The sequence below is a fragment of the Bidens hawaiensis genome, unplaced genomic scaffold, assembly GCF_021521415.1.
Source record: "Bidens hawaiensis isolate Kalapana, Puna unplaced genomic scaffold, B.hawaiensis_p1.1 tig00001236_1, whole genome shotgun sequence".
NCBI classification, from domain to species: Eukaryota; Viridiplantae; Streptophyta; class Magnoliopsida; order Asterales; family Asteraceae; genus Bidens; species Bidens hawaiensis.
In genome coordinates this window covers 2132205-2154319 of record NW_027491070.1, presented here as the reverse complement: position 1 = coordinate 2154319, position 22115 = coordinate 2132205, and the positions used below count along the sequence as shown (strand labels likewise).

The window sequence follows — 22115 nt, the reverse complement described above, 5'->3', positions numbered from 1 at the left end:
GGGGTGTATGGGATTGCTTATTTTTATCAACTTATAACTTATAAACTTTTTAAGAGGTAATAAGGTGTTTGGGATTTCTTATATTGTGAGAGGAAAAGTTCTATAAGTTAGACTTATGTAACTTATTAACTTAATGAAAAGTTATAATGAAGTAAAATAAGGAATCCCAAACACCCCCTAAAAGAGACAAGACTGCAGTAAATTTTCAGATTAAATAAACTAAGATATTTAAATGAGAATACTTAAAAAAATCAATGTGTTAAACCTTGTTTGTAATATCCTTATGTGTTTCTAAGGGAAAAGTTAGTAAGAATCCTCATACCTGCGTGACAATGATTTGATATTTGACACTACCTTTTAGTTAAACCACCATACATACTCTTAACACACCTAATTTCTTGTGACCAAATGTCCTTTTGTAGGGTAAAAGTGGTTGATTCATGATGACTTGTGAGCCTTCACAAATCCTGTCAATTAGTTTATGACGAATAAGAAGATTGGAATAAGATGTTTAGTTGTTTGCTAGATCAAATAAATAGTTTGAAATATAGAATTGAGAAAAAGGATTCCGTAAACATTAAGTTTATGAAATTCCGTTTAAAATATATGATTTACTAATTTTATTTTTTTTAAACGACTGTCTACGGTATGACTGGGTGGTCGTAGCAGCCAACTACGTTTGGAAATTTCATAGAGTTTCTCCCGAAGAGCATAACCTTGGTTCCTAGGTCCTCCCCACGTCCTCCGAGAAACCTTCTCCCCTGATGTCACTTGATACAAGTTGCATCACCACAAGAGTTGAAACCCTCTCTAACGTAACACATGCATGATAAAACCTCCAATTTTGGCTCGCATTTGAACCAATGACCTCTCAAAGGAAGCCTTGTTTTTATCTTTATTCTCATAATCAACTAGGCTAGCCTAGAAGGTTTGATTTACTAAGTACCAAGCTGGAAGTAATTAATAATTGTTTTAAGATAAACAAATCGAGGTTAACCCAAGTTTCCTTTAATTTAAAATGATTACAATAAGTGAAAGGTAAACAGACAACAAGTTGCACCGTAACCTCTTTTTGAATAGAAAACCTACTAAAAACAAAGTTATAGGTCTGAGGGCTAAAACACATGCACGACTCGTTGAACCCTGGTTATAAAATTCATAGCCTCCGAAACTAGGAAACCAAATGTATTAAAATATGGGAGGTAAAATCCCATGCAAGGGGATTTATCGTTAAAAGGAGAATCTTTTTCCCCACTATAGTAATGTATGATCTTGATTTTATGTGATTTGTTTCTTTCATCACTTGGGCATTCAATCACAAATCTGATGGCCCTTCTAGTGGGGTGCATTTGCAGAAAACATTCCAGATCTCTGCCCATCACCACTTTGATTTTATTTTTTTAGCTTATAATAATGCCTACTTTATTTATTTATTTTTTAATTTGACATATGACTTGATAAATTTATCTAATTTTATTTATGAGAATTTGAATTTTAATAATCTAAACCTTGACTTATTGATCGAGATTGATACCAACTCTCAAAAGCCATCATAACTTTGAACATATTGTCCTCAAGCGATCTCATACTAATTAAAAGTTAACTCATTGACCTTTTGATAACGTTGACTAATTATGTCGTTAAATAACCCCGCTAGTTTTTCGTCAAATAAGTAGTTCACGTTATAAAAACTAACAAGGTTAGCTTTCAATTAGTATTGTATCGTTGGAGGAAAATAAATTCAAATTAATTTGTGTTTTAAATCAGTGGTTTTAGAAGGAATTTGTCTTAGATAAATTAATTTGTATATATATATTTTTTTGGTAATTCATCTAGTCTATATATTTTACATAAAACAAATGAGGTTAAAACACAAAGATGTGTAAACACCAACATATTATACGGCTGTGGAAACATGAGCTGATTAAAGATAAATCAAAATATACTTTTAATTTTGTTTGTATACGACATGGATAAAGTTTAAATATGAGGACTTATATTTTCTTATAGTTTAACGTAATATTAGATTTATGTTTTCGGTTTAATGTTATTAAATTTTATTTTTGTTAATTTGCTTTTCCCAAGTTCCATTAAGTATAGTAAACAAAAATATTAGTTTTTCACTAATTACAAGTTTTGAGCTTAACATATGCTATTTTTTTTAATTACTCCTAAAGCCACCTAAGTCATAACATGCCTACTATAATATTTGAACCATCTTATGATCTTAATACTATTGAGCTAAATTCTCGTTGTGATACATGCATGTAGTGTCGGTCAAGGATATTCTCAACCTTCATAACTCATTTGGGTTCAAATCGGTGGCTACAAAGCTTATTACATTGATTTTAATGATAACTCCCCGGGTTCTTTGTTACTCTCTTTTACTCACATAAAAGACATGTTTTACTATTCTCTCGTAACCATCTTTGAAGGAAAAATCAATAGAAATCAAGTGTAACTCTACGAAGATTACGTGAGTGGACCGCCTTTAACAACAAAAGTGTAAGTAAAAAGGGTCATAGTTTAAATTGTAAATATGAATTATTATTGTTATCACTAAATTATAATTTGAATTATTTAAATTTAATTACCTAAATAAAAAAAGTTTGGTATATGGCCACATATAGGATGGTACACAGAGACCTTTGTATTATACAACAATAAAGACAGAATGCAAACAAATATATAAAAGTACAACACATGCATTGCACTAGTCATAAAATTGATTTACATGCATGTTATTCGTCAGAAAAAATTTATTCATCCACCAGTAGGGAAATCTCTGATTTCATGGCTGCAACACCACACTTGCCAAACACATGAAGTCAGAATTTTCTAGCATTAAATCAAAAAAGTAAATTACATAACTAATAACCCAAAAAAGCAACTTGTAATAACTTTTTTTTTCAGAGCTTAGCTCGAGCTTGGCTCAAGAAACGTTTTTTCAAATTTGAACTAGGCTCGGGCTTGACTCTTTTTTAATTTATAAACACGTTTAATTAATTGATTTTATACACATTTCAGCTATGATTTCTATATATATATATATAACATAATATATAATATGTAGTTATTTTTGTCAAAAATTTATATATAATAACTATTGTTATATAAATATATATTTAATACATTGAATACAAATTATTATATACATATAATAGGCTAGTTTAGGCTCTAAGCTGACTTGAGCTTCTGATATGTAGTTCTAAACGCACATGTTTTAAGTCTCGAGCTTGGGCTAATTTAAGCCCAGTTTGATTCGAGCTTTTAATGAGCCGATCTCGAATGGCTCTGGAATTACTTGGCTCTTTTGCACCCATAGTCATAACCATACGTAAACCCTTCAAATGGTGAGTTATATTGATTCTTCTTCTTCTTCTTATCCTTATTTCTTTTTGAAGATTCCCTCTTATGGTGTTTCTCATAATATAGTTATAGGTGAAATACCTTCTTTTGCACTTGGATTGGACTTAGATATCTATTAAACACTAATTTAGAATTCCTTTGTCCGGATCTTTCCGAACAAACACACACTCCCCAAATTCTTCTTGAACATCATTTCTCTTTGTAAACTCTTTCGAGTTTAAAGTAGCGAATACTTCTTCCATTGGCAATGTTTCTCTTCCACGCATGAGAGTGACAACGAAATGTTCATAGGGATGAGACAAAGACGTAAGAAAGATTATAGCCTGATCTTCCTCATCCAGATCATCAATATCATCATTCATCAATATATATTAGGAGTCAATTTTTGAACTTATCAAATACGAATCTTTTAGAGACTTACTAGGAGCCATGTGAAACGGTTATAATATCTTCTTGAATTACAAACTATTTGCTAGCGATTTGATGATATACAGACCTTCCTACTTTGACCAAATCCCGACAGCACTAGTTTCCTTCGATACCTCCCCTAACACTTATCAAGGCTTAGAATTATAGCACTATGCGCTTCCCTCTAATATGTCTTTCTTCTCCTTATCGGTAAGTGTTACCGGTAACCTAGCCTCTTCGGCCAGAACATCAACAAGACCAACTTAAATTACCTTTAATTCTTTGATTGTGAGTTGTAACGAAACTCTAATATCAATTGTTGAAATTGGAACTCAACTGTCCAATCAAACACTAAACAAAAAAGGCCAAACGAATTAAATTAACAAGAATGAAAACGATTAACTCTCAATTGTGATTAACGAACATTAAAACCTCCAAATCAGTTGAGATTAACTAACTCTAACCAACTACGCTAACATTACAATAATGACCGAACAACCCCTTTAGAAGTTTACAATAATAGCCCCTACACTTTATGACAAACACTTAATATATATTTTTTATGAACAACATAACTATTATTTTTTGAAGAAACGTAAATCATAAATATTTCATTTTTTTAACGGCCAACAAAAACATAATTGCCTAGGTACTCCGTACGGGGTGACCCAACGACAAAAGTTCAGCGCCAGCTGGCTCAACCCAGCCGCACGGAGCCCTTAAGCGTCTCCAAGTTATCTCCAGTTTCGGGAAAAACCTACCCGCCCGAAGGCCCGCTGGTGGTAAAACCCGGACACCCTCATGATCAAACTGGAGATCATAAAGATCTCAGTCTTCCTTCATTGAGCCACATATATCCCTCCAAAATGTTGTTAGTGAGATTTAAACTTAAGTATCCATTGAAAAACCCAAGCTTTCTTACCACTACAACATAACATCGGAAACCCAACCTAATTCCCTTAAATATTACAATTACTTTGACACCATGGAAATATTATATCAATTTTTTAAACTAGTACACATGAAAAAATTGAGAGGAGGTTGGAAACTTGGAAAGAAGGTGGGGTATGATCAGATCAGAGTTGTGTTGTACCCAATATTCTTCTTGGGATTGATAGTAAAAAATAATAACCTAATTCCCTTATATATGTATATATATACTACCTCTTTCTCTCCACTTCACTTCAACTCAACAGCCCTTCTATATATGTTTCACATGAGACCACACACACACACAAACTGTGTGATCTCAAGAAGGCTGATTAGGGTTACAAGAATCTTGAAAAATGATGCTCCTTCTGTTCTTCCACAGCTTTCTTGAACTGCATGAATATTCAATCTTGATCTATGGGATCTCTGTCTTTGTGTTTTTGGCTTCATGAATCTTTGCAGTTCAATAAAGCTGTGGGAAGATAGAGAGAGAATCAATAACCACAACAACTGACAACAGATCTGATCTTATTTTGCATGGTATGTATCTCACCTCTATCTTTCTTGTTCATGTGTTCTTAAAGTGTATTAGTTAAATTTGTTTATTGATTTATAGTGTCATTAACTAAGTACTTGATTAACCCAAACTTACATGTACAATACTTCTTTAATTAAGAACATATGATCCATTATTCATCTATATATTATGTTATACATACTTAAATTAGACGCTCAGTGGCGTAGTCAAGAATTATTTTCTACGGGTTCGGAAAATTTCAATGGACGAGCGACCGTTTGTCTATCACTTGAGTTTGGGTTTTCTACGGATTCGATGTCAAAATACATGAATATATAACACTAAAAATAAATTTGTACGGGTTCGACCGAACCCATTTCCCAAAACCTGTCTAAGCCCCTGTAGACGCTAAAAGGAGTAAAAATTTAAATAAATACAATTATATGTTTTGTAAGTTGATGTATTAAATATCATATAGAGTGAATTATTTATTTGTGTATTGTGTGCTTAATAGGTATGTGAGTGTGACAATGATAAACTAACTAGTTCTTAAGATCTAAAAAGTGATAAATAATTGAGGTTTCAAAAAATATATAATTTTATCCGTTTCAAAATAAAGTGTTGATCGATTGGTCCACATACTTGATCAAGAAAACATACAAACTATTACTATAAAGCTTTGAGAAAGAAATAAGGATGAAAACAAATTGCATACTTGAAGACTTGAAGTCGATCAAGAGAGTGAAGTGATTACAAGGGTTAATTACTTGTTAAGAAAATTAATTAATAATTAGGTTGCACAAATAAAAAATAAAACTTCCCACTTACCGGTGGGTGTGGTTGGCTGGTTCTAGATCGGACGGGCCAATTAGTACACATATAACCAAGCTAGTTGGTCCGGGCTCGGCAAATTTTAAGTTCGCCCTGGTAAAGCCATATACGTGAATTCGGTGGGAGTAGCTTTTCTGTCATGATAGATGTAAGGTTAATTTGTTTCGTCAGCCATCACTCTCTCTCAAGACCTTGCTAATGCATATGCTATAGTATGATTTATATATACTTGATACACGTTAATTTGTTGTTTTTCTTATACGTGGCCGGTATAAAAAGTTGTAACAATTTATTCATTCATTCATGTACAACGGTTAATTATTTTTTAGCATAAGCTCTTACATATATACATCCAATGCATATTTGCCAAATTATTATCCTCACTTGTGTTTAATTTTAGTTGATTTTCTGAAATAGAACGAACTAGTTTTTTGAATGGGTAATTGGATTTTGATCTTCAGTTCATGTTAAAATTTTAAAAAAGTGAAATAGTATGTGGTGTGATAAGTGTTTTCACCATGTATTGTTTAAAAAAGGCACCAAAATGTCAAAAGGAACTGTACGTTATATTTTGCCTTGGTGAAATTTGTATTGCCTAAAAGATCAAATCTTTTTTTTTTAATTTATTTCTTGGATCATCACTTTTCTTACAGGTACGAATCAAAAGGACCATCCACTACAACTATAACTTTTAATTAAAATCCAGAACATTAATTACTTGATCTTTGTTAACAAGATCATAAAATGTATCATTATTTGTCGATAAAGGTCTATCTTCTGTTAGACGAATGCTTAGATTTTGGTTCAAAGAAATCGTCTTCAATGAAATTATGTGTACGCTGTTCAAAAACCGATCTTCATCGGTATGTTAAATTACAAATATCAAACAAATGATTAGTTTATTCTCTATAATTAAAAGGAAAAAAAAAGGTTAAGTTTTCAATTCTTAATTTATATTTTTTGTAGGGATCAAGAAAATCTTTATGGAATCATACAACATATTGTTATATATAATGTGTATGCTTTAACTCAAGAGGGGTACAAACTCCACATCTTTAGTTGTAATGTTGGATTAAAGTTAAACATAAGTGACAAATTCAAAGTTTTTGAAGTCACTTTTGGTTCAATCACCCATATTGTCAAAAAGATGATTTTTTTATAAGTTTTTTTATATGTATTATATTTATTTATTGAAACATATGGATTTTCCATGCAAGATCGATGACCCCGGTCAAGATATGTATTTTCCCTTTTTAGTCTCAATTTGTTTTCTTTTTTTTGTTATGCTTTTATGCAATAAGCATAGTCAAAAAGCTAGGTTTAAAACTACGGATCATGAGTATAAATGGTCCAACATCTTGATATAATTTTTTTGGCCACAAAGATAAAGATGAAGGATGGAGAAATGAGATTGGACACCAATTACTTTTTGGTGTTGGAATGACAAGAAAGAGTGAGTATGGAAGTTTTGCTAAAATAACTAAATTATTGCAAGAATATAAAATGAATAAATTTAAATATATCAAGAATATATTTTTTCTCTATAATTAGTAATATTGTTAAAAATTTCTAATTCTTACATGAAATGCTTATGCGTATGTGAATCGTGCATGTAAATCATTCACTGGTGTTTGGGATTTCTTATTTTAGTTCCGTATAACTTATAATTTATGAGTTATAAGTTATTAGGTGTTTAAGAAAAGTTAGATTTTATGAGTATAAAAGGTATAATTTACAACTTTATAACTTATAACTTATGTCTTGAATAAATTATAAAAAGGTAAAATAAGGAATCCCAAACACCCTTTTAATTAATTTGTCCATATTTTTTAAATGTTTACTTTCACATAAATTTACCCACGCATTATAAACTTTCTACACGTAGCCAACATATGTATAGATTTTATAACATTATACAAATTTTGTATATGTATTTGTTTACAATGTTGCATATATTTTTCTTGTATTTATAAAGTATGAATAATATTTTTACGTGGTTGGTTATTAAAAGGTTGGGAGCTATTTCCACAACATAACTCTTTACGGTCTTAAAAATGTGGGTGCAACAAGTAGCCATAATTTAACTATATCCTTGTATTAAAGGAGTTTATGAGCCTTTTGAGAAATACTTATTTTTAAACATGTTTGAGATTGAGTTTAAAAACAGCTTATTAGCTTTTTCAAAAGTCATGATTTGAGGTTTTTAAAAAATTGTTTTTTACCCTTTCAAAAACTAAAATAAAAGAGATTTTTGTAATGACCAAACATCTTCTAACTAATTGGTTTTTGAAAAAGCCAATAAATTGTTTTCAAACTCAATATCAAATATGCTCTATTCTCTTTTTAATTAGATGATACCGGAATACTAGGGATGCTAATTTATGAAGAACATGAAAACATAAAATTTGTGGGTTTAATATAAACAATTTGAATTAGTTTCAAGTCATACATGTGAACATATTTAGCCAAACAACTTATGTTCGTGCTGATGGACTCGTTGGTTGACCCGATCAACCCATTGGTTTCATGTATTTTATGTGTATTTTATACCAATTTAAAAAGTAAAATAAAATTAATATGCAAAAATGAAAAAAAATAACGATATTCGGGTTAAACGAGTCGTATACGTGTCAAACCCGTGTAATTCTCAATCCAATTGTGATATTAATTTGGAAGAGACCTTGTAGAAATTAAATAAACTAAGAACAAAGTAGTTACATACATCTAAACAAAAGATATAAGATACGGTTTCAACTTTGAAGTTGTTGGTGGAATAGGGTTGTTCAAGAAATTCGTGGTTAGGTCGAAGCTCGCTTGAATTTGAACGAGCCGGTTCAACTCAACTAGTGGCTCGGTCTTTGCTCGGCTTGTTTAGATTAAACTCTAAAATTTCAATACATGTAATAAAAATAACAATAATAACATACCAAAATAATATTAAAATCAATACATACATTGTATCACTCGATCTTCAAAACCTTATAAAAATAATAATAAAAACAATAATGTTTTTAATTCTATAGTTTATAAATTTTATAAAAAATGATATTAAAAGTTATATTTATGTCTTTTATATGTCAATATCTGCATAAAAAAAATTTAAAAACAATAATGAGATCAAGTTTTAAACGACCCGAATTCAAGCTTCATTTTTCAACTCGGTAAAAAGGCAAACTTAAGCTAGCTCACTCAAGTTCAAGCTCAAGCCCGAGCTCACCCTAACTTAGGAATGAACTCGATATTGTACCGGTACTGATCCTGAAAATCTCGATCCATCCCGAAAATTTAAAAATATATGGTACAAGTACCAGTACCATACCTGTACCAAAAACTCAAAACTTGGTACTTATTCGATACCAAAGGTACCAAATCAGTACCGGTACCGAAAACACTCATCCTACCCTTGCTCGGCTCGATTACAACCCTAGGTAAAAATAAGGCAAGTAAATATTTTTCTTCAGATTTTAGAGCAATTAAACCCAACCCTAATAATAATAAAACAAGTGGTGGGCTGGCTGCCTCCGCCTATTACACACGCACGCTACCTACATATTTATTGGATCTCAAAAGTCCATCGTCTCTTATTATTATTATTATCTTTTTCCCCTTATTATTATTCCATTGATTCCAATAGTCCAGTTTCAAGCCCAGTCCGATCCACCTTCTCCAAGCTTCTTTCTGGATCACGATTACAGGCTTCATCACCTTCAGCTCTTTCTTACGGTATATATATTTAATTATTATTATTATTATTATTATTTCTTATTATTGATATTATTATAAACCCTAACCCTAATTCTAATTGTGACTCGTCTTTCGTTTCAATTGACTTGATTAACTTATGTAATTGAATCGTGGGAGTGTTGATTATTGTTTATTGATTGTAATTCTTGTTGTGTCTTCGTCAATTTTGACTATTTGTTTTTATCCCTACTTTGGACGATTATGATGATGAAACCCTAGATCTGGTTAAATTGATTGTTTTTATCAACTAATTGAGTTTTAAGATGATAAGGTGACTCATAGGGTGAGAAAAAACAGAACTTTAACTGGAAACTTGGAATGATTTGACGTAACTGATCGGTTATGGTTAAGCGAATATGATTAACCGACTATTCGGTTATGGTTGTGTTAAGTTTTTGTTTGATTGAGTTTTAAGATCACAAGTTGACTTGTAGTATGAGTGAGCAAAACCGAACTGCAACTAAAAATTGAAACTTTAATTGAAAATTTTAACCATAACCGAGAAAATTGATCGGTTATGGTCAAGTGAATATGATTGATCGACCATTCAGTTATGGTGATGATATATAATTGAATATTAAGATCACAAGCTGACTCATAGTGGTGAACAAAACCGAATCGCAACTAAAAATTGAAATTTTAATTGAAAATTTTAACCATAACTAAGAAAATTGATCAGTTATGGTTAAGTGAATATGATTAACCGACCATTCAATTATGGTGATGATATTTTTTTTGTCTAAATGAATATTAAGATCACAAGCTCTCAGAATCATAGTAGTGAGCAAAACCGAACTGGAACTAAAAACCGAACCTTTAGTTGAAAAATTTAACCATAACCGACGAAACCGGTTGGTTATGGTTAAGTGAATACGAACCTACCAGTTGGTTATGGTTAAGTGAATATGAACCTACCAGTTGGTTATGGTTAAGTGAATATGATTAACCGACCAGTTGGTTATGGTTACGATAATGTTATGTCTAATTGAATTTTAAGATCACAAGCTGGGAGTGAGCGAAACCGAACCACAAACCGAAAAAATTAACCATAACCAACAAAAGTGATCGGTTATGGTTGGATAAATATGATTAACCGACCATTTGGTTATGGTTACTGTCAGTGATACATAAATTTGTGAATTCAGACTTTTGATTATTAGGCTTTTTATTGATTCGTTAAATGTGTTATAAAGTTACAAAGTTATAATCTTTTAAACTTATATGTACTTATGAATCAGGTGATTTTGTTAGTGACACATGGAGACTGATCCAACTGAAAGTAATGCATTGATTAGCATAGATATGCAGCCAGAGTATTTGGACACACAAATGAATGATGTAGACGTCGACGTAGAAGTAGACGCGCAACCTTCGAAACGCAGGAAGAAGAAATCGATCGTGTGGGAATATTTCACGATCGAGAATGTCGGTGAGGGAGTTAGACGAGCGTGTTGTAAACAGTGCAATCAATCATTCGCATACAGCACGGGTTCCAAAGTTGCAGGAACGAGTCATTTAAAGCGCCACATTGCTAAAGGCGGCTGTGCTGTTGTTCTTCGCAACAACGACTCGGTAACCCCCAAAAAGGGCCCCACCAATGGCACTACACCCAAAAGACGGTACAAAAGCCCGACTGTCAATTACTCTGTGTTTAACCCCGACTCTTGTCGCCAAGAAATGGCTCGAATGATCATACTTCACGACTACCCGCTTCACATGGTTGAACACGCCGGGTTCATGGCGTTTGTGCATAACTTGCAGCCCAATTTCAACATGGTTAACTTTAACACGGTCCAAGGCGACTGTGTAGCAACTTATCTAAGAGAAAAACAATCTATTCACAAACTGATTGAATCAATGCCGGGTCGGGTTTGTTTAAGTCTAGACCTCTGGAACTCACACCACACAACTGGGTACGTTTTTGTAACGAGTCAGTTCATTGACAGTGACTGGAAACTACACAAAAAGTTATTAAACGTCGTGATGGAACCGTATCCCGAGTCTGATTCTGCTTTCAGCCACGCGGTATCTGATTGTTTATCCGATTGGAATTTGGAGGGAAAGTTATTCACACTTACTATAAACCAGCCGGTTAGTGAGAGTGGGCTTACTAGTCTTAGAAATTTGCTTTCCGAGAAGAGCCCGAGCATCCTTAACGGTCAGTTACTTCTTACAAGTTGTTTTGCTAGATCTTTAACAGGTATCGCACAAGAGGCGTTAAATGCGGTTCAAGAAACGGTTAAAAAGATCAGAGACTGTGTGAAGTATGTGAAAACATCTGAATCGTTGGAGGAGAAATTTCTTGCGTTAAAGCAACAGCTTCAAGTAATGAGTGCTAAAACGTTAGTACTCGATGATCAGACACAATGGAACACGACTTATGAAATGTTGTTAGCAGCTTTAGAGTTAAAAGAAGTGTTTTCTTGTTTAGATACTTTAGATCCTGATTACAATGAAGCGTTAAGTGTTAAAGAATGGAAGGTTATAGAGAACCTTTGCACGTATTTGAAGCTGCTTTATAATACCGCGAGTCTGCTGACATCAGCAAGTGTTCCGACCGCTAATACGTTTTTTCACGAAGCGTGGAAGCTTCAGTTGGAGCTATCGCGTGCATCCACAAGTGAAGATAATGAAATTAAGGCCTTAACGAAACCGATGCTGGAAAGTTTTGATAAATATTGGAAAAACAGTTGTTTGGTTTTAGCGATTGCGGTTGTTATGGACCCTCGGTTTAAAATGAAGTTGGTTGATTTTAGTTTTACAAAGATTTACGGGGATGACGCTTCAAGTTATATTAAAGTTGTGGATGAAGGTGTTCATGAGCTCTTTTTGGAATACGTGGCGCTTCCGTTGCCACTTACACCTGCTTTTGTTGAACATGTGAATGGTGGTGCGAGTGAACCAAAAGTAGACGGTTCGGGTGGGGTAAGTAATGGGCTCGGGCTAACGGATTTTGATGTTTATATTATGGAGAGTACAAGTCAACAGTCAAAGTCAGAGTTGGACCAGTATTTGGAAGAGTCGCTTTTGCCTCGGATTCATGAGTTTGATGTTATGGGGTGGTGGAAGTTGAACAAGGTTAAGTACCCGACACTGTCGAAGATGGCTCATGATATATTGACTATTCCCGTCTCTACTGTTTCCCCCGGGTCGGTTTTTGACACCACTGTGAACGAGATGGACCGTTATCGGGCCTCTTTGAGGCCCGAGACTGTCGAGGCGCTTTTCTGTGCTAAGGATTGGATGCAGTTCCAACCGACCGAGAGTGTGGACCCGCTTGTGAAGATGGAGTTTCCGATTTAAGGTGGGAGTTTGGTGTTTGCTGTTTTCTTTCTGTGTTAATTTATATTGTGCATGGTATGGTAATAATAACTTATTAGTAACTTTGGTTAATATGAGTGTTTTTAGTTGTGTTTCTGGACATGGGAAAAGAGTTTAGATTTGTCAAGCTTAATAATTTTGTTTTCTTATTTTGACATGATGCTTATTTTGGTTTTGAAAAGCACCCCTTTGGCTCAACGCGTTTAAGTTTCGAGAGCTCGAGCTTGTTTTGAGCTTCATCTTTAATGCTCATGTTTGGCTCATTTATTATTTGTTATTTATTTAGTTAATTTATTTATATACATTTATATATAATTATATATATTATAATTGTTATGTAACCTATATGTTTAGTGAATCTTTTATTAAACTAGTAATAATGTTGTGCAGTTACAAGTATTAAGCTCAAAAATAAGAAATCAACTACATCACTTCAATAACACAATCAATCTTCTATATCATACTAAATAATTCATAAATGAATCTTAATATCATGACACTGGTCCTCCCCGGGCATACGACTCAAGTTTACGACCACCAGCCCAGATTCTGAATCATATACCGACTCAACCTCACTTGACCCAATCGTGCACCTTTTGGGCTTGGTCTTCGAGTATGCACCAAACCGTCCACACCCCTTAACCATCATAGACACAATCACCGAACCACCTTCAACCGTGTACTCTAACCCATCAATCGCCCCACCAGAATTAAACATGTCAATAAGTCCTAACGGGCCAAACTTAAACCCGGACCCCAAAACCTTAACAGGCGTAACCGTAAAAACCTCATGCTCAAGAACATGTAACGAAACTGGAAGACTTGCCCCGTGAGGTAAAACGATAACATCTTGCGTATGGTGACGGTACATCACGCAATCACCAGACCAACCGGGCCCCACTGCAGCATCAGCAATGAGGTGCACGTCATTGCCGTTGATGGCTCCGGTTACTGCGTCGGGTCGGGTTTCATGAAAGGTGTTTTTTCGCTCATTGGCGTTCCAAGCAGCCCCTTGACAGTTGTAAACACCAATGACTCCAGTGTACTTGTTCATGTTCCATATTTTTAACAAACTAACACCATCACGGGTCGGGTCAACAAACAGGCAATCCTTAGTGGGCCTACCCGGTAACCGGGCCCGAAGCACAGAACCATCAGGCAACACAAGTTTCTTCAAAAGATCAAAGTTATGCTTCCCTGGAGCATCACTGTAAAACAAATAAAAATAAATAAATTATTCGTTTTGACTTTGGCTCGTTTTTGGGATGTTAACCAACCCGCAATATTATTACCTCACGTATATAGGACCACCACTGATGGCCCTAGCGGATGCATGGTACTCGGCTGCAGGATGAAGCGAATGGAACATATCCCAGTCGGGCTGCATAAATTCTCCAAGAAACACGCTGTTATAAGCCACGGCTGCAATATGTATCGTGTGTGATACGGGATCACGAGGGTAGAAGTCATCAGAAGCCCGAACCACCGCGGTTTGTTGAGAACTAATTAAAAATAAGATCTATAAGTACTCAAATATATAATACATATGTACAAATAAAGTGTTGATATTTACCAGTAAAGAGCATCTGTGTTATGGCTCATACACGCAATGCACCCGTTATCGGGAAAATTTCGAGCAATAGATGCATCAAGAGCTTGATGATACTGTTGCGTTAGTGCTACCCGACCACCTAACCCGGACCCGAGCGTCTCCAATATACATTGAACATCGACTTTGACCCCATCAACACCGGCTGCAGCCAGGTACCCGTGTAAATTGTCATAAAACTTGAACACCTTTTTCGGGTTCATTAGCCCCAAACCTTGTGTTACCAACATATCGGTTTTCCACACGGGATCGTTTGATATAACCCCTTTCGACGCGTTTGGATATTTCATCAACGACCCGTATTCCTCCATACCCTCCGCCCCGGGGCGGACCCCACCCCAGTACCCGACAATCGCGTGCCACACGTACACGTATTTCAAACCATATACATTTTTCGCTATGTTTACTATGTTCTTGATCCCGAGTGTCGGGTCATCCTCGTTTTGGAACTTTTCGTTTTCTTTAATCCCCGTCAGCCTCATCAACGGCTGTGATTCTTCGGACTCGGTAATCTTTTTATCGTCTGATCCGACGGACTGCCACCCGTCGTCGATGATCACAAACTTCGCGGGGGTCCCACCGTCGGCTAAACTTTTTAACCCCGACTTGACACCTTCTTGAGTCACGTCTTGGTAAAACGCGTCCCACGTGCACCACCCGAAATAATCAACAATCCCGGGAAGCTTTTTATCTTCCCGCTGCTTGAACGACTTCAGATGCAGTTTAACTCTGTTAACTGCATCCGTGATTGTACTAAAAGGGTCTGTTCCTAAACCCATGTAAACCATGTGTGTAAAAACAGACCCTTTAGTGTCGAGATCACCACTCTCGACACAAACCTCGAGCTCGTCTCCAGTATTTCCCTGGAGACAAGCTCGAAACGACCCGTCAATTAACGGCAAAAAAACAACATAAAGTTTCTCACTTTCTCCAACTGTTTCCATTAATAAAAACTGTGTTTCATTTGGTATTTCACTTCCTTTACTTCCCATTTTCTGAGCCATCCACCATAACTTAAACCGAAAACAAGCCATGAACCGGACATCGTGAAGCCGCCCAAGCGACACCACGTGCCGACTACTTTCTTCCTCAAAAACCGCACCGATAAAAGCCCCGTCCTGACCTGATTCTGAACCCGATGAAGTTACAATCTTTTCCGACACGTTGGTTAATATTGTTTGGTCCTTAACCGTCAATCGCCTGCCCGAAATTTGAACCACTGGACCAATTGTCATTTTATTCACTTCTTTGATATTATGCAATACTGATTCTTTGTTCTGTGATCAATCAAATCAATGGAACTGTGTTAATCTGACTGCAAACAGGGTCGTCTCTGAGATTTCGGGTGCCACGGACTCTACTAAAAAAAGAGTGTTATATATATTAAGAAAATTTATCAAATAACTAGTTATAAAAAAGGCTCTATATACATACAAAATGGGCTCATCAGTTGTCACTAAATGTAAAAAATATATATTGATTACAAAACTTTTTATATATATAAATTTCAAAAATTTTGAACCGTTCTCGATAACGGGCCCTCAGCATCAGTCGGAAGTTTGTTTATGTTTGTTCCTTTAATAAACGAACGAACATGAACAAAAAGTTTGTGTTCATCATCATCATCATCGTACTCAGTATATCCCACCAATAGCAATGCTATGGTAGGGTCTGAGGAGGGTAAGATGTAGACAGCCTTACCTCTATCCCATAGGGATAGAGAGGCTGCTTCCGGTGAGACCCCCGGCTCGATAGTAGTTTTGCATCAAGCCTTGGACATAAGGCACATAGCACTCAATCATCGGGACACCGGCTGATCGGTGCATGTGCCCTTGTCTTTCGGCTATCAACACCACCACATGATGCCTGATTAACCTTCCGCCACTTTTAACGTTATTTTCACGAGATTAGTAAAATAACGTCAAAATTAGTGCAATTTTACTTTTGCCCACCCGAGGGTTCACACATATATACATTATTGTGTTCATTTAACTAAACGAACGAACATGAAAACATGTTTCGTTCATTCATTTATTAATGTTCGTGAATATTTATTCATTAATCTATGTTTATGTTCGTTCGTGTTCGCTTACATGTTAAAAGAAAAGAATTAAATATTATTTTTATTTTACAAATTACGTCACCCTAATATGTTTTATACTTGTTGGTTTGTGTTAGTTCACGTATGCTCATATACGTTTGTTTATCTTTATTAAATTATGTTTATTTATGTTCGTGAACTGTACGTTTAGATTTTAAATCAACAAACATAAGCAAACATGTTCATTTCTAAAATTTTTTAAACGAACAAACATGAACACAAGCATTTGTCCGATAAGCGTTCGTATTCGTATAAACTTAACTGAACGAACACGAAGATACCCTTGTTCGTGTTCATTCGATTCGTTTACAGGCCTAGGGGTGGACCTTTTTGTTATATTTGTGGGCCAGCTGCCCTTTTAAAAAAAACTAGTGTTATTTAAACACAAAACTCCCGATCGCCTCCTTAAAATTATATGGTTAAGCCCCGTGTCGCCTCCCATTAAAATAATTCATGGGTCCGCCACTACAGCCATCAGCTGAAGCCCGACTACCCTCCGGGCCGGGCTTGAGTCTACAAATTTTGGTTAAATGATTGGAAAAAAACTGGAATTAATGGAAATAAAATGTACCTGATTAGAAGATGAAATGGATGTAATATTAATATTATGTTTTGAAGAATTGAGAGTGAATTTGGTGAATGATGGGATTAAAAGTGGGATGAAACGATTATTATTTATAAGGTGGGATGATGAAGTGTGATTGAATAACAAGTTGTGTGTTTGTATCGCCATTGTTTGAAGATTTTTAGCAGCTTTTTATTGTTATTAATTAATGTTGTTATTATATTATCTGTCTTGTAGGATCTGAGTTGTTAACGTTGCCAATTGGAAATGTTTTTTAAATGTGGCCCTTGTGGTTCTAGGATTTGTTGTGTTACCCCCCTTGTGTTTTGTTTTATTTTCTTGTAGTTAGAAAACATTAATGTCATGTTCTGAAAGTTATATGAAGTATGAACATATTTTATATCTGACATATTGGTATTAAATAATTCCAATCATGTTTTATTGATAAATAACAGTCTTAATTTCACTTTTGGCTGATGACAATTTCAATTAAAGGTGTATTATTTATAATGGTCAACGACTAACTGAAGACTAACTCTGTTGGCTGCAGGTCGTCGGAAATACATTTTTGTCCGAAAAACTCACACTTTTTGCTGGAAAAATCAACTTGAACACCACCAACAACAACAACAACCGACTCACAACCAACTGACCACCATCACTTGAGTATCACCAACCGATTCCGACGGTGGTTCTAGGGTTTGGCTGTTAGTGAGGGTTCCAACGGTGGCTCAATAACTGGGACTTTTACTAAAAAAAATATTTATCAAGGTCCGATCAAATGTTACAAAGATGTTTAGGATAAAAAAGTTGAGTTTTCTAGGGAAAAATGTGAGTGTTCCGGCCAAAAACGTTTTTACGGCAACCTGTAACTAACGAAGTTAGTCCTCCGTTAGTCGCGGGCTATAATAAGCAATGTATCTTTAGTTGGAACTGCTACCAGACAAGAGTGAAATTATGACTGTTATTTTCCAATAAGATATAGCTAAGATAATTTAAAACCAATATTCTTTTATATTTGTATGTATAGTTCATTACTCATCTAGGTGAAATTTCATTTGGTACAAAGACGATATAAAAGTAAGTATACTAATGAATAGTTAAATAAAGGAAAAAATGCTAGAAGAAACTTTAGCGTGAAACAAGCATAGCTTTTAATCCATTTGAGTTATCGGAGTTGTAAGGTATGAAGTTTCGGTTTTAACTTAGAAATTTTTTCTCTAATTTTATCGTATTAATTTTATTTTGTTTCTTAGTTTCAAAACGCATGAACATGGATGTTATTAATTCACACATTTTATTAACGGGATGATTTGATTTCCCTAACATATATTTAAAACTTTTTAGGATTTGACGTATATTATCAAATTTAAAGCGTGTGTGTTCATTCGTTTATAGTCGTCTCACAGTTAATATTGTGTTATTTCATTAATAATTTATGTCCTTGTTTTTTATTTTGAATCAACAAAAAAGAAAAACATACAAGTAAGAGTGAAATTAGTTAAACCAGACCAATAGTAATTAGTAAGCAACCAACTATAATAAAAATTATAATTATAAAAAATATCTAGAAAATCACATAAATAAACATGAAGCATATATAAATGTGAGTATTTCTGTAAACAAAAACTCAAGGGACTATGTGGGACTTAACCAAACCAGAAGGGGGTAGTGTACAGTCTTTTATAATAACGTGCAAGAAATAGTTAGATAGTTTTAACACGTTGGATCTACGTTTAAGCCAATCCACAAACTCGTTTACAAATATCTTCAATCTAAGATTCACAATCTGTTTGGACTTTAGTTCCCAAAATATAACATCTAACAACCTTTTTATGTTGTTTTCATGTATAGTATTTTACTTTTTATAGCAAAAACAAATAAATAAATAAATAAGATCATACATGTGTATGATTTAGTGCATATAATATACCTTTTTTAGTACAATAATTCCGTATTTTACATTTTGTTATTTATCGGGTAACGTTGTATTAACAAAAACAGAAGAAAATATAGACTTAAAAGCAAGTGCTGTAAAATACTGGTTTAGATACACGTGTGATTACGAACAAGGATGTAGATTTGGTGTTTAGCAAGAGTTCAAAGTTGTGGAAGCTATCCTTGTTTGAGACAAGTTCATGTCACATGGTACGTGAGCAAGTAGGCAAAAGTCACTCGATCTAGTTACAAGGTTTGAACAATGTTAGGTTTAAACTCGAGTTCTATTTAGTTAAGAAAAATAATGTTGATTCTGGTGAAGGTGGTTCAAGAAAATGATAGTGATGAAAATCATATGCGAGACGAGACACGTAGATCTAGCACTGATCGCATACGAATTACAATAAGGGAGCTAAGATAATGCTAAATATCTCTACTCAGAAGGTTCGCCACTTTTAATTATATGAAACATATAAATATAATTTTGTAAATGAAAAAATCCTTCAAATACTTCCATAACCAATTTTGTTCGGTTTACAAAAATAATATTATCAAAAACCATTATTAATATATTGTTTTATAAAATATCTCCTGCTCATAAAAATACTATTCAATTTTTTGGCTTTTGATTGATGGTTAGGCTAAGGGTAATGGAGCTTGTAGGTCCCCCCGGGTCGTCGCCGATCGATACAAGATCCGCACGAGGTCTAGGAGTGCGGAATCCTCCTAGACTCGTTTATTGGTGTAGAAGACGATACACGTTAACACGATCAAACACACGTTACAATAAACAAAGACACGTTCTATTGCAACTGAAAACACGTGATATCAAATCACCGATTACACAAAACTCGTAAACTCTAATGATAACTCGTCTCTAAACTCTCGTAAACTCTGCCGTAACCTAGACTATTTAACAGTCGACAACTTCGCCTAGCATGTTTAGGCGAAGTTGTCCCTAACTTCGCTTGTTCCACAAGTTCGCCTATATCAGCGAACTTGTGAGAACTTCGCTTACATCCAAATACAAATCCAACTAACTCGATTACAGACACTAGACACTGAACTACTGACATCATGTACCAACAGACTCCCCATTGGCAGTAGCTTCATATCTCTATCTTCAAGCACGTGTCTTGTAATCTTCAACAATCTTGTATCTTTCATCTTCAAGCATGAACTCCTTCTCGTACACAAACCGAAACAACTCTTTGATATTTCTTCGCTTCTTCTTTCCAAGCAGGAATATAAAATATTTTCTTCTCGTTTAGCACCTGCAGATCAGCTTGAGACAAATTCACCAAGTGCATTGGATCATACACTCTCAGCAGCTCTTGTTCATCTTCATTCTCCATTACTGCTTCAGTTGTTTCACAATCAACATACCACCACTTCAAATCCTTGAGCACATCCTTGGGCATTTGTTTCATCGACACTTCTTTTAAACACCGGATCGGCTTATACTTCATGATCATCAAAGGCTTGCCATCTGCTCTCATCCCTCTGTCTTTGTCTTCAATGAGCTTTCCTTTCTGTGGTTTCAACAGCTCGAACTTCTTCTCCTTTATACTTTCCTTCCATACAATCTTTCCAATGACCCTAGCCATGTCATCATCACTCCTGTTTATTAACCCCAATCTGGCTAAGTCCTTCACTTCACACTCAGGCAATGTATTCAACAATCTCAACAGTCTCTTGAAGTACTGAACCCCATCATACCTTTTAATCACAAAGAGCCTCAATTGCTCATCATATAACCAGCATATAATCCCCTTTTTCGATTCAGCATAACCTCTAATGTTGTAACTTTTCTTGAACATAGTAGGGACCACCGGTTTCTTCGTTTTTACGAACCACTGAGCGTAGCCTTCTTTCCATCTTGGCTGCTCTTCCCATTCTGTCTCATCGCTTCCCATATCTTGAGTCATATCTGCCTTATAACTTCCGGAATCTCATGCTCAATGTTCTCCTCTACAATCTCTCCCTCTTCAATCTCATTATCAATAACAATCTCTGCCCCAATCTTCTCTATCTCATCAACCGGTAACACATCCTCATCACCTATAACATCATCTAACATCATCTCAGCATCCACGACCACCACCTCATCACCCCCTGAACCGCCAGCTGCACTTGTTGACTCCCCCTGAGATGTGGAAGTCCCAAGAGCTTGTTCAGTTCTTGGCAACTCTCCACCTGCACCTTTCGATGCATTGGGATCATCGTCTCGATCATTACGCTTCTTCGTCCTCAGCTCATCACCCTTACAGCTCGTCTCCCCCTGAGATGCCAAGAACTGCTTCAAAGTATCAATTATTTTTCCATGTTCGATCAGCAGGGACGACTGTATCTGATTCCCTGCAACGAGGCGCTGAATAGCATGAGTCTGGATAAGATTTACCCTTGATTGTTCTGCCACGACCCTTTCTAGCGCTGCTATTCTCTCCGAATCGGATAAGGTTGCATCGAAATCAAACCTCAGATGTGATATATCTTGAGTGTACTGAGGAGGGATTTCCAATGTAACCGGGACCTCAGAAGTAGGCGTAAACGTAACCGCAGGTGGTATCGTAACTGACAACCCTGCAGTAGCTACAACTGTCGACTCAATAAATCTTGCGACGACCTCCAATGGAGTAAGAGTTGGAGATGGCAAGGACACAATCTCCGGAGTCGAGAGTTGGAATGTAGTGAGTGGTAGGCCGAATGAGGATGAGGTAGCCACCACGGGAACGTCCGTGGCACTTGGCCTTGTAACTGGTAATGATGTCGGAACCATGGT

The 22115-nt window shown here is 35.3% G+C and overlaps 1 protein-coding gene, 1 long non-coding RNA gene and 1 pseudogene across 4 annotated transcripts in view; 2 read left to right on the top strand and 1 right to left on the bottom strand.

The window, feature by feature from the left end:
* The window catches only part of LOC143567481 (uncharacterized), a 167077-nt gene that overhangs the window by 77054 nt on the left and 67908 nt on the right, over positions 1 to 22115 (top strand). The gene's annotated exons all lie outside the window — the stretch shown is intronic.
* Positions 9620 to 13126, top strand: LOC143568934 (zinc finger BED domain-containing protein DAYSLEEPER pseudogene; annotated as a pseudogene). Its single transcript, XR_013141650.1, has 2 exons — positions 9620 to 9778; positions 11038 to 13126. The product of XR_013141650.1 is annotated as a zinc finger BED domain-containing protein DAYSLEEPER pseudogene (transcript).
* Positions 13558 to 17595, bottom strand: LOC143568920 (putative galactinol--sucrose galactosyltransferase 6). Of its 2 annotated transcripts, none has more exons than XM_077054955.1 (4): positions 17402 to 17595; positions 14694 to 16006; positions 14413 to 14622; positions 13558 to 14328 (listed from the first exon to the last, which is right to left on the bottom strand). In XM_077054955.1, exons 1-4 carry the CDS (start codon positions 17561 to 17563, stop codon positions 13593 to 13595), a joined length of 2421 nt encoding a protein of 806 aa, XP_076911070.1. In that variant the 5' UTR covers positions 17564 to 17595; the 3' UTR covers positions 13558 to 13592. The 2 variants fall into 2 exon arrangements, with proteins under 2 accessions (XP_076911070.1, XP_076911074.1); XM_077054959.1 differs by having other exon boundaries at positions 14694 to 16084; positions 17402 to 17550.

What these genes read in the sequence shown, in the direction of transcription:
- LOC143568920 (XM_077054955.1), bottom strand. Translation starts at nt 17,563, where the DNA reads ATGGCGATACAAACACACAACTTGTTATTCAATCACACTTCATCATCC. An exon ending in AACACAGATGCTCTTTACTG is followed by an intron (nt 14,623 to 14,693) that starts GTAAATATCAAC and finishes ATTTTTAATTAG; the next exon opens with TTCTCAACAAACCGCGGTGG. An exon ending in GGTGGTCCTATATACGTGAG is followed by an intron (nt 14,329 to 14,412) that starts GTAATAATATTG and finishes TTTGTTTTACAG; the next exon opens with TGATGCTCCAGGGAAGCATA.